Here is a 13,578-nt window from a genome sequence, read left to right as displayed (position 1 = left end):
AATGTTAGGACACAACGGGGGCGATTCAATTCAATGCGAATTGAATAGCGCCGAGAGCGAGCTCCCGGAGGTATTCAATTCAGTGCACTGTGTGGTCGGAGAATGCCGGTTATCGCGTCTTAACAAGGGTGTTAAGGCATGTTAACCGGCATTCTCTGACCAAAGTGCCGGGCGCGTGGCTGTTAGCACCGCGCTAAGCAGAAAAACAGCTGCGCGCCCGGCACTTTGGTCGGATTTCTCCTCCCATCCCCAGGGGTGGTGAGAGAAAAAATCCTTAGCCCGCCCAAACAGCGCACTGAATTGAATAGCTCCGGGAGCTCTCTCCTGGCCCTATTCAATTCTCGTTGAATTGAATTGCCCCCAATTTTTCAGAAATTATATTTTAATCCATCATACAGGAACTGTGTTACAGAGAACTCCAACACTTGCACAGGCAATAAAACAACACAATTAGTGTTTCCAAATGAAATGTAACTTTGAAGTATCTGCCCTGTATGGCCTGTAGTAATAGGGTTAGTCCTGAGTGGTGAATTATGGACAGGGTTCTGTGACGCTGCGGTGAGAACAAAAGAACTCATCCATGTGTGGTATCGCCATGTACTTCAGATCAAGGGACAATCACAATAATCTATGACATTGCAGTGCACCATCTGTGTTTGAGTTCCAGCGGTAGAGTACATCTACTATTATCCTGCATCCGCTTTGCTTGTTCTGAGTCCGTCTGAGAAGGAACAGATTGATAAAATGTTAATATCGTGGTATATATATATATATATATATATATATATATATGAAAACCAGTGTAAGATACATGGGCGAGTGTAATGTAGTGAGCATTGCTAATGTAAGAATGGAGTTTTACCTTACGATAGGTGTAGAGGAATGTATGATATATTAAAGGACCTTTTAAAATCAGATCCAAGTATAAAGGTAACCGCTTTTACTAAGCAGAAGACCAGCTATAGTACATCAGACGTGGCTGCAGGAGATACCTACTGCATTAGGGTACTACCCAAACATTTCACCCCTTAAGGTTCTCCACCTTCAGAGATCCTCTATTACAGTGAATGCTTTTCTAGTTCGAATAAAAAGCAGTAAGCCTACTTTAGAGATAAAAGTACAGCAAATGCCCCACAATGACCATTGGGTATCAGCAGCCTGGGAAAATATGTTTACTAACCAGAAACACAGACAGAATGTAGTGATTGTAACGGGGAAGGTGCTGCTCTCCTACAGTGAATGACCTGCAGCCAGATCTGCAGTGAATTACATGCAGCCAAGGATTTTTATGTTCCACTTAGAGAAGGTCTTGTTAGAAAGCTCTTCCAGACTATAGTTTTTTTTTAATATAGCTCCACAAGAGTTCCGTAACGTTGTATGTAGGGGTAAAACGTGCACCACCAGCTGTTTCTGTCTCTGGACTTCAGTGGCCTTTTCTATTTGAGATAAGGGGAAGGTGAAAAAAAACCCCTTAAACTCTGGAGAGGGACATGTTTTTAGTGAGAGATATCGATTAGTAATGTATTTACATAATTTTGGGGGAATCTGTATGAAATACCGGCTGACGCATGGCCGGCAGTTCGATTCCCAGCAGCATCAGTCCGACAGATGCAGAGCTCCCGGCAGCGGCAGCCCGACAGCGCTGGAAATCCTGATCATCCCTAGGTAAGTACAAGCTAACCTAACCTAACCCCCCTAACCCTCCTTAGGAGTGCCTAACCCTAACCTCCCCCCTGTGCCTAACCCTAATCCCCCTTCTAAGTGCCTAAACCTAACCCCCCCCCTTCCCCGCTGCCTAAACTTAAGTCCTCCGGGGGGGTCCCTAACCCTAACCTTCCCCCGGGGGTGCTTAACCCCCCCTTCCCCTAGCCTAACCCTTCCGGGGGGTGCCTAACCCTAAGTCCCCCCCGGGTGCCCTAAACCTAACCCTCCCCCCCACAGCTGTCCGCTCTCGGTACCCGGCATCCCTCACCGGGATAAAGCAATCGGGAAGCCGGCTGTCGGGCTTACGTCAGCCGGTTTCCCAATTAAATACCATTTTGGGGCACCTCCCTTTTTAGACCTGCAAAATGGGGACATTTAGGAGGCATGGCCACTTTTAGAGATGATGATGGCATCGGGTTGGGTATGGGATGCCGATGCCTGTATCCCAACAGGGTTAGGATACCGACACCTGCCAATCGGTATCCTAATCCTCCCCCTCTCCCTAACCCTTCCTTCCTGGTGCCTAATCCCAACCCCCCAGCCCCCCCCCCCCCCCCCCCCTCCCCTCCCCAGTGCCTGAACATAACCTCCACACACCCTAAACCTAACCCTCCCATCTTAGCGCCTAACCCTCCCCCTAGTGCCGAACGCTAATCCTCCCCCTAACCCTGCTACTTACCTTCGGGATGCCGGCACTGGGATTGATTCTGACAGGTGTCATGATTCCAGCGTCTGCATTCTGACCGCCGGAATCCCAGCGGTCGGTATTATGACCTCATCTCGTAGCATCATTGCTCAAGTGCAACTATGTTACAATGCATATGTGTATGTAGATTATAGTATGCCAGAGATCAGGATTGTGCAGTTTTATGTCTAATAGTATCAAGAACCCTGATGTATTGAGCACCTTCAGGTAATGTCACATGGGTGCTACTTGCTCCCCCTTTACAGTACACTATCTACATATACATAATTTGTATTCTCTTTTTCTTAATGACAAAAGAAGTTTGTACCAAGCACACAATACCAATGCTTGTCACCTTTAAATGCTCTTTATAAACTCTGAGAATTAAAGGGGCTGTACTTTTCCACTTGTAATGGAAAGACTATTATAGGCATGAGTACTTACGAAACTGGACATTCACTAATATGAAAGAGCCTCACTAGTTTGAAAATGCCCTTATGGTGGGTATACGCTATCTACACCGTTCACACAGTCGATGAACGATATATCGTCCCGACAATCGACCAGTGAGTGTGTACATCTGATATATCTGTGAATGACATCGTTCACAGATATATCGTGTCAGCCATGTGGCACAGCAGATGCAATATATATCTTTCAGATATATCATGCACATCTGCCTGTTTGCACGGATGACCGACTGGACTCATATGTCATATGATGTCCCTACTGGTTTCGGTGGCCAGACATATCGGTCGGTTGGCAAGTGTGTACGCAAACCTACCTACACATAACGAGTTGGTTTGTCGGCCGGCAGGACGCCCTATCCGTCAGCGAAGTGTGTACCCGGCATTAGTAAGCAAGTATTTCATACCAATTTATATTAATTTTCCTGTAACAACTAGCTGGATTTTATTTTTTAAATGGCCAAATTATTTTCAGATTTCAAATGTTATTTCTTAAGCTGTCCTGCTTTTTCAGCCTGATTGGCAAGATCCTCTTGGGTTTAATTAATGTGGTCAGGACTGATTAATTATACTGTCAGATTGTGGTCATCAGCTGACACAGGTTTCACCAGTCCAGATCAGCGTCTGGTGGAGTCCAGTCTCTTAAAGATCATGATTAGTGGTTGTTGGGCCCATACACGCACTCAGTGATTTGCTGCCATCTTGTCTTTTTCTGTAGGTATTCATTTACAGTAGAGGTCAGCAGGAATGTCCTGAATACTGTGCAAATGTACAATTTGGCTTTCCGCTATTCTCCAACTACTGTTAAATGCAATTGCTGTGTGCTATAGAGCAGCTCTGCACATGTTCAGTCCTCAGGGGATGTTACTATGGATAGGAGGACATATTGGCGGCTAACCTGTGACTAATGAAGCATGCCCGGAAAATCTGTCTCACTACCGGCCCCGGCAGTTAGAGCCTAATAGTAGCAGAATATGACTTAGGAGTCCATAGACCCATTTGTTGCATAGCCATCTGCAGTCCACGGTTCAGCAACGATGTCTGCTGAGGTGGAAGCATTATAATTCCCTAGTTTACTCATGTGTAATGGAATTGTGCTCATATAGGTTTATTCGCTTAGTCCATTGCTTTTTTAGGTCATTTTATGTGATAAATGCATCAAATGTTACATAATCTGTTTCTTTTGGAGAAGCAAAATATAAGCAGGATTCATCCATCATAAAAATAGTGTAAATATAAAAGTAGACTCTGAGCAAACTCTAACATTATAAGCTTTGTATTATGTTGGTTTGTGGCTACAACTACATTACGAACATCAGTAAACTCTTTTGTGTTAAAACCTTATTTGGCTCATGGGCGTATATTTAAAACAATTACAGCTGTGTTAATGTACAGAACATACTTCAGTTATAAATGCACCAATGACGTAAAGCACACGCATACGGCTAGATTTACTTGGAAGCCGGCGATTTTAAACACTTTTGCATTTAATGTCTGCCATTATGAATTTAGGGGTCAAAAAGTGCCGCTTAGTAAATCTAGCCCGTAGAGTCATTGCAGTTATTGCATTTTATTTACTGGGAATCAGTGACAATACTGAGGGGCTCCATGACCAATATACATGGGGCACTGTTTCCTAGTAAACCGGTTTTCTACATTATCTGGAAGTGTGTTCTGCCCCCTAGCTGTCACTGACTGCATCTACGCTATTTTGCATGTCCATTAATACTATGCAATAGGTACAATAAAGGACTATGCATTTAGGCCCATTACCGATTGTAACTGCTATTACGCACGCAATCGGCTGATTGTTGCGTTCTGCGTATGTATCGCAGAGCGTGACCCAGCCACTGCGATCGCAGTGACTTTTCAAACCCATCGCAGAGTGATTGACAGGCAGTGCCGTTTGTGGGAGGTGACGGGGGGGTGGGAGGGGGGGGGTCGGCGAAACGCAGGCGTGCCAGTGCATTTGAACGCCATTGCATGGGTGTGCATAAATTATCCACTGCGATGCTGTACGCAGCTTGTGTACTCATAGCGTGCGGCGAGGTTAGCAATTCCTGAGTAAGGTCAGAGCTTGTGCAAGTGTGCGTGAGGCTGCGATGGCACTCAATGTTACCGATGGTCTTGCTAAGGATTTCCGAATGTGTGTAAGGTAAAGTGGGCGTCCTTATGTTGTGCTGTGACGGCATAGCGATCGCAGTGGATTAGCATACTATCGCAGTGAGACTGCGTGCGTAATCGCTATTGCAAACGCAGTTGCAATCTGTAACAAAACAGGCCTACAGACAGTATACACTACCTAGGCTTAAAGAGCGGCTATTTTTGTGATGTATGAAAACATTGTGGCATTCTATAAATGGGAATGATCCATGATGCTTATTGTATTCATTAAATCAAAAAGATCAATAATTTTCGACCAGATAAAACTTCGACAGGTTCAAGCCAGGATTTCACAGGAGAATGAAGTATATGATCTCAAAGGGATTCATTTTTTTTTCTATTCATTATTGTGTGGCTGCTGTTCTAATCTCCAATAAAGTTGCTGAAGTGCTAGTAGACCTCATGGTCCTGTTTTTATCAGTTATAAAAGCTAGATTGCCTGATAGTACCGAAGCTTAAACGTGACATCTGATTGTTGTGTTAAATTGTTTTATGCAGTTGAATGGCTTTTGTGTCAGTGCCCCAACTAAATCCCCAAACACGTCCTCTCGACACCTCTAAGTGACCCAGATAGCAAAGCAGATGTCCTCCCATCACTTCGGTCATGGAAAATGTTGCATGTTTGTTAAACCCATATCTAGTTTTGCCTTGTGCTAAAGAAGTGTTTGAAAGATGACAATATATAATTACAGTTTTCAGCCTGGTGACAGCCACTTTGTAACTGGCCGACGCGCATATTTTACTGGCAACTCTGTGCATGTTGCTACTTTCCCATTAAGTAGGACAGACCATTGGAAAACCCAGCTCATGACCTAGGCCTCTATTAATTGAATCAACTGTAAAGAGCAGTCTTTTATAATTTAGCAGGTGTCAACTATGTCGCCTATTTTTAGAGCTGAATGCAAATACAATCCCTTGCTATTATGTTTTCCCGGTACAAAACGCCTCCTATTGCTCCTTTTTGAATGTTAAAAGCAGTAAATTATATATAGCAACCAATTCCCGTTACCTACAATTAAACTTCTGGTCTTACATGCCTTTATTTACACGTTGATTGTAGCTTTTCCTTACAGTGGTCTCAATTCTTACTCAATGGGAAATCCGGTGCCTGATAAAAAAAAATTCTAGATCTACTGCTAACCTAGTAGTGCTCGTACTGGCAGGTCAGGGTGGTAACAGATGCTATGACGCACACAATGGATGTATGGGTGAAATACTTGTCACATGTTGCACTGAGTAGTAGCTATAGAATATTTATTCCTGTAAATGTCATGGCTTCTCTTTGCTGCTATGATTATGCTGCGTTTGACGACTCCTACAAGATCTGTGCATTTATTTTCCAGATTGCGGTTTGAACGTTCACAAACAGTGTTCCAAGATGGTTCCCAATGACTGCAAGCCAGACTTAAAACATGTCAAGAAAGTTTACAGCTGTGACCTCACCACTTTAGTGAAAGCCCACAATTCAAAGAGGCCAATGGTGGTGGACATGTGCATACGGGAAATCGAGTCCAGAGGTAAGGCCTTTGTCTTGTTGTTTGTAGTTATATGGAAAGAACCTATTCCTTCCTAGAAAATCATGTGATGATATCTCCCATTCTCATGCGAAGTAGCAGCCGGACTCCTGGAGCCTGATTACCTCTAATGCTACAGCTGATTTCCTAATCTCTGGAGGGAAATGTTCTATTTGTTCCTATGTCACCCTGATACAGAGGTGCACGCAATCTACACGCAATGGTCACTTGTTTGAGTGATTATTTGCAAATGCGCATACAGGAAAAGTCCAATGAGACAGAGTATATGCACAAGGATGCTATCGGAAGCGATGGTATAAGAAATTGGGGGGCAACTTCATGGGCGTTCCCGAGAGGTGGCTAGAAGTGAACACAGAAAAAAAAATGTCTTGTGGGCCTGTTATGGGAGTGTCAGTGACAGTTACTGTGTTTCCAGACCGTGTGCAGTCTCCGATAATGCAGGAAATCTGAGTGCACATTGGCGCTAGGGTTCGGGACGAGCAGGCGCCCCTCTAGTGACTTATTGAATGTTTTGGCTGTTCATGACCTAACGCAGTCTTGAGATATCCCTGAAAGTGCCCTCAGCATTTATTTTCTTTTACATTCTGCAAGTGGACCTGGAGAATGCGGATATGTAAAATTATGCTTTGGCTGGCACCTGGGTATATTAAAGATTCCGCTATTTGCACAAGTGGACGGTAACCAGTGGCGGCTCCAGAGGTGGGGCTGCAGCACAGTCCAAAATTCAAATAGGGGAACCACACCAACTGCCAGTAAGTCCCATTCGGCATGTTTGGCAGCGTTTGCACTGGCAGTTGGTGCGGCTCCCATATTTGAATTTTGACCTCTGCTGCAGCCTCACCTCTGGAGCCGTCACTGACGGTAACGGATTGGTTATTTGATTCTTGCAACATTTTATAAATGTCTTTTAAAAGTCTGATTTACACATATTTCTGTATTTCTTTCTAGGTTTGAATTCAGAAGGATTGTACAGAATATCAGGTTTTACTGATCTCATTGAAGATGCCAAAATGGCCTTTGACAGAGGTAGAGTAAGAAATTAAATCGCCTCTATTTGCATTTGAAAACCTATAACTGTGGATATTTTAAGCTAAGACAAAAAGTACTATATAGTATTTAATCTCTCTGCAAAGCAGGCATGGCTGGATATCTGATCAAAGCCCTTTACACACTAAGGCAGGGGTTCCCAAACGCAGTCCTCAAGGATCCCCAACCGTTCAGGTTTTAGAGAGATCCATGGTGAGCACAGGTGACTTAAATCAGTCAATTTGATTTACCCATCTGTGCTCAACTATGGATATCTCTAAAACCTTAACTGTTGGGGTATCTTGTGGACGGCGCTTGGGAACCTCTGCACTAAGGGGTATATTTACTAAAGTGCAGGTTTTTAGAAGTGGAGATGTTGCCCATAGCAACCAATCAGATTTTACTTATCATTTATCTAGCACCTATCTAGAATATGAAAGCTAGAATCTGATTGGTTGCTATGGGCAACATCTCAACTTCTGAAAACTCGCAGTTTAGTAAATATACCCCTAATTTTGGTTATGGAAAGACCTTTTGGTAGTAAAGTGTGCACCAAATCCAATTGCCTATTATATATCTTGCATTAAAAAAAACAGACCTCAGAGATCAGCATTTGTCATTTTAGCTTTTTCCTCCTCGGTCTCCAATTGAGAGGTCATCGTGGCCAATTCATTTGGGCCAGAGGCGCAGGCCCTACGTTTCACACAGTTCTTTTTACAGCTCTATATTTACACATGTAATTCTATCTATTGTCACTATGTATTTGCCCATGTGTACCTCACTATTGTAGTATGCTTACCCATCCCAAAAGTGCCTCCTTTTTGTTTTTCATTCCATTTTTTTTGGTCATATCGCTGCTCTGAATATATATATTCTATTTCTAGAGTCAAGTTAGTAGCCTGGAATCTGATTTAATGTAATAATTCATGGAACATGCCATATTAACCCTTGTCTTCTGCTTTCAGATGGAGAGAAAGCCGATATATCTGTAAACGTGTATGAAGATATTAACATTATAACTGGTGCACTGAAATTGTACTTCAGGGAATTACCAATCCCGCTTATCACATATGACGCTTACCCCAAGTTCCTCGACTCTGCAAGTAAGTACATAATATATATAATATAGTGTCCTATTCTCTAATCCATGGGTTCTTAATTTGTGTTATTACACAAAATATAGATCTCCAAGCCATTTAGGGGCAGGCCCAATACTCCTTTCTTTGCTAGCCAATCGTGCACTAGTTACAAAATATAAACAGATAATAAATAAAGGAAATTAATTATAGCTGTACAGCAGATTAACATCCCCTATTGGTTTTAAGCTGGGTACTCACCTGAAAGATATATCTGCAGATAATGGTTGTTCATGCACACTGAACAACCATCAGATGTTATCTGGGCGTGGGTTCCGCTGGCCGGGGGTCGCATCGTGTCGCCTCCCCGGCAGCCTGTTCAGCAAGTGTACCGGCGGTCAACTGACCGCCCGTACACACAGCACGATGGATAGATATATCTGCTATTGGCTGTGCTGCACAGCCGACGCGATATGTCTGTGAACATCGTTCACAGACATATCGTCTGTACACACTGGCCAACGCACACACGATATATCGTCTGTACATATGAGCGTCCGATATATCGGCAAGTTTGTACCCAGCATTAGACAAAAAAAAAGATTAAGAACTCCAGCTTTATCTTATCAAGTAACCTGGATCCTTACAGGTTAATATGCTTGTAGTAGTTTTCTCTCCAATACTAGAGTCCCCCTTCCTTGTGCACTTTGTAAAATACTATATTGTCTACTCACAACTACCAAGGTGCACTCTTGTGGAATCTAGACCAATAGGCCCCCTTCCCCAAAGTATTAAAGGACCACAAGTATGTCTGTTGTATTAGTATATATCTGCAAAATGACTTCCTTACACATTATATTAAGCAAGAAAGCATTCAACATGCAGAACAAAAGGAGTCGTCATACTGTGAAGTTGTTTTGTTTCCAAAACCAAGGATCTATCTGTGATCCCCCTTTACAGTCTCCAGCAACTTAGGACACAGCAGCTCTGCTGCTTCTACTGCTGCTGGCTGATCACTACATGGCTGTCATGGTGCTTCTTTTTCAAAAATGCCAGATACATATCTAATCAAATACGGTCCCCTATGATCTGTTTTCTAAATGGACTGCTTTATGATCATGCGGATTAAGTGTCTCTTATTGTACGTGTTTCCTCCAGAGGCTGTGGACCCCGATGCACAGCTGGAAGCTCTTCATGAAGCATTGAAGCTCCTACCTCCTGCACACTGCGAGACGCTACGGTATCTCATGGCCCATCTGAAAAGGTAAAAACATCCAACGCTGTCACGTTTCTTGGACTTATTGTAAAGTAATAGCAGATTTTGAGCTATTCCCAGTCCTACACTTGAGAGCAGGAAATTATTCCATGCCCACTGGCTGTGAAACCGTTTTCCAGTTCGCCAGGTTCCCAAGGCTCTGGCAGCATTAGCAGCTAATTGGTCATGCTGTACTACATGATACATTCACAGTAATCCTTTCTCTTTATCATTCCAAACAGAGCCATTATAGACTAGGTGCTGCGCACAAGATAACGGACTTAGCTCGTGTGATTATTGAGCCAAAGCAAACCTTGCATTTTTTTTACCATGTTAACAAACTAAAAGTGTCTTTTATATTCATTCCATTTCCGTCGATGCTTTAAAGTCACAAAAATAAAGTAAAATAGGAAGTTTGCTGCACTTTTGATGATTAGCACATAGAAACTTTTTTATTTACATCAAGCACAAAAAAAATAAAAAAATAAATTGTAAAACTATTATCTGAACATTCAGTGCTTATACTTGGATAAATGATGTATAGTCTTATACATTTTGTTTATAGATGCATTCCTGTGTGTTTCCCTTTGTTATACGTTATTGATCTCATATTATTGGCTATCCGGTAATTGCTGGTTGCAACGCAACGCAAATTTACTGCATGTGCATATAACCTTAATTCATGTTGAGCTGGCTGTAATTATTACATCACTACTTACTAACTAATGATAAAATTCACATGTTCTATGTAGTCTGACAATTATAAATTGTCATAATATAGAAACATTATAACATACTGTATACACTTTCCTTTCTTTGTGAATTCAGTATAAAAAAAAAAGTCAGTTTAAAAAATATACATAGGCTGTCCAGCCTCAGAGGTCATTTATGAACGCCTAAAGCTAGTTTTTCAGGTCAGGTGCAAATAGTGGAAACCAATAACATATATATATATAGCGGGGATGTAGTCGGGATCTCAGCGGTGACAATCCCGACAAACACAATACTGGCAACAGAATCCTGACGGTCAAAATACAGACGAATCCCAAAGGTGAGTATTAGGGTTAAGTTTAGGGACAGGCACTAGGGGGAGGGTTAGGATGCAGTTAGGGACAGTTAGGGTTAGGCTGCCGATGGGGGCGGTTAGGTCGCCGAAGGGTACAGTTAGGGTTAGGCTGCCAAAGGGTACGGTTAGGGTTTGGTTGCTGAACAGTACGGTTATGGTTAGGCTGCCGAAGGGGGCGGTTAGGGTTAGAATACTTACGGCCACCGCCGTGATATCGTACCTAACCCATCTTGTGGTCAATTTACACCCAGATTTAGAACATGTCCAATAATGATCCAATTCATTTTGATTTGATTATATTAGGGTCATTTTTGAGTCCACTGGATACTGGTCCAATTGCTGCATTACCTAACCTCTGACCAAGCCATCTATTACTGGACTACAACTTCGATAATGTACTTATTCTAACAATCTCCATTAGAATAGCTGGCCACGCTAATATGTCCAGCATATAATCCTTGACCTTTTGACTCCATAGCTTCTACTGAACTAAATATATAGATCTCAGTGCTACTAGCTCGCTAACTTCAGTCTGACAAGGCTGATTTTCACTAGCCCATCAGACAAGATGACCTCAGCCTGTATTGTTGATAGATCCTCAGCTTCTCAGTCCTTTGGGCATCAGTTTGACATAAACGAGTCTGTGTCCTAGCAACATATAGCAGCTCTTTCCCGTTGAGTAATGTCACCGTTTGTGATCGACTAAAACTGAAAAATACACACTGCTTTTGGGGGATAAATGGATTAAATTAGCATTTTCTCGTTGGCCAGCAATGTCCTACAGATAACCCTTAATTTAGATTCACAGCAAGCATAATGAGATGTCATTTTGTATTCCCCGCAGGGTAACTCTTAACGAGAAGGACAACTTAATGAACGCAGAGAATCTTGGCATAGTGTTTGGACCAACTCTCATGCGTGCCCCAGAGCTTGATGCCATGGCAGCACTAAATGACATCCGCTATCAGAGGCTCGTGGTGGAAATGCTCATCAAAAACGAAGACATTTTATTTTGAACAAGATGTCGAAATAAAAAATGAAAATAAAAAAAAAGCAGTATTTCTGGAAAATGAAGGATTGTTCTTCAGCAAAGTGATATTTTTACGTCTGACTTCGTCATATTCAAGTGCTCTCTATGTCAACGCGTGGTGGGGCATCCATTTTGTGGACTGAGCTAACATTTATGAGAAGGAAACCTGTTAATTCAACTGGAAACATCACCGAGGCACGAAGCAGTTTGTGGAGGCTGCCATTTTGTAGGATGAGCCAATATTTATTATCTTGCAGCCTGTCCGTTCAATAAAATAATCCCTGAGGCGGGAGTTGCCTCATAGAGGTTGCCATATTTTGGGCTGAACCAATATCCACTAGAAACCAGCCACATAACTGAGGTTTGAGGCACATTAAAAGCGCTTTTTTGTGTTTACAGAACAGAAATGAAGACATTTTTTTTATATTGTTTTAACTGTGGCAATCAACGCTATTGTGAAAGCAGTAATGTCTGTTCTGCTGTTACTGCTCGATGTTTACAGAGTAAGACGGATTGTAAATGGCTGCATGTACGTCTCCGTTTTTGCCGGAGCTTTCCTTACAGAGATATCTTCTAAGTAAACGGGTCGTGACTGTAAATCAGCATGTTTCCCCCCTAGAGTAAGATTATTGTGATCCTGGCTTTTATGTTCCGCATAATCCGATTAGGATAATGAGTTTGTGAAACGGTTCTTCTCTTTAATGACATTTGTATCACACAGTTTTCCTTTAATTATTTTCCATCATCAGACACCACTTTTTTTTTATTTTTTTTTTACACTTTGTTCTGTTTTTAATTTCGCAAGTTGTTTTTGAAATCAAGAGCTTGAGTTCTTATCATGTTTACTGACATTTTTGTGTGACCGCAGATCATGCTGCAATGTTCAATTTTTAAATGTATTTTTGTATTTTTCCATCTGGCATGCACCTATTAATTTATTAAACTTAGGTTTTAGAAAACATATTTGTGTCATTTAGTACATTTTGTCAATGCCTGAATAATGAAAGAGGTACTGCAGGGATTTAACAGGTTGGGAACGGGATACCGGTGCATGGGATCCCGGCGATCAGAATCTTGATGCCGACATCCTGACAGCTTTAGGATACCGACACCTGTCAGTCAGTATCCTAACCCTCCCCCTCTCTCTACCCATAACCCTCCCCCTCCCTCCCCGGTGCCTAAACCTAACTTCCCCGCACCCTAAACCTAACCCTCCCTTCTTGGTGCCTAACCCAAACCCTTCCCCTATTGCCTAACCTAACCCCAGTACTTACCATCAGGATGCCGGCGCCAGGATTGTGACAGGTGTCCGACATCCCGACTGTCGGAATTTTGACCGGATCCCAGATCTAACATATTGGGAAAATGTAATGGCTAGCAAGCATCTGGCGGGAATAAACTTGCAGCGACTTCTCTGCGAGTTTGAATCTTTCTGAATGTTATAGGTTGCACGTTTGAGGCGGAGTCGGCAAACTTCCGGTGGTGTGTGGCGGTTACACAATGCCAGCATTCAAGTGTGTTTCCAGCATGTTTTTTGGAAATATGCTGGAAACCCACTAGTGCTTCTGCCT

General features: G+C 42.6%; 1 protein-coding gene across 2 annotated transcripts in view; it reads left to right on the top strand.

Moving 5' to 3' along the window:
• CHN1 (chimerin 1) overlaps positions 1–12,950 on the top strand; it is a 108,494-nt gene extending 95,544 nt beyond the window's left edge. For both annotated transcript variants that reach the window (XM_088473328.1, XM_088473336.1), the window contains 5 exons: positions 6,363–6,536; positions 7,503–7,580; positions 8,546–8,683; positions 9,815–9,920; positions 11,822–12,950. In XM_088473328.1, the coding sequence (XP_088329454.1) occupies positions 6,363–6,536; positions 7,503–7,580; positions 8,546–8,683; positions 9,815–9,920; positions 11,822–11,993 (668 nt within the window). In that variant the 3' untranslated portion in view covers positions 11,994–12,950. The remainder of the gene's footprint in view (positions 1–6,362; positions 6,537–7,502; positions 7,581–8,545; positions 8,684–9,814; positions 9,921–11,821) is intronic.
• Positions 12,951–13,578: the final 628 nt, after the last annotated feature.

Source organism: Taudactylus pleione, unplaced genomic scaffold (assembly GCF_031769625.1).
Source record: "Taudactylus pleione unplaced genomic scaffold, aTauple2 ptg000004l, whole genome shotgun sequence".
Taxonomy (NCBI): domain Eukaryota; kingdom Metazoa; phylum Chordata; class Amphibia; order Anura; family Myobatrachidae; genus Taudactylus; species Taudactylus pleione.
Note: the sequence above shows the minus strand (reverse complement) of the source record. Positions and strands in the feature narration are given on the sequence as shown.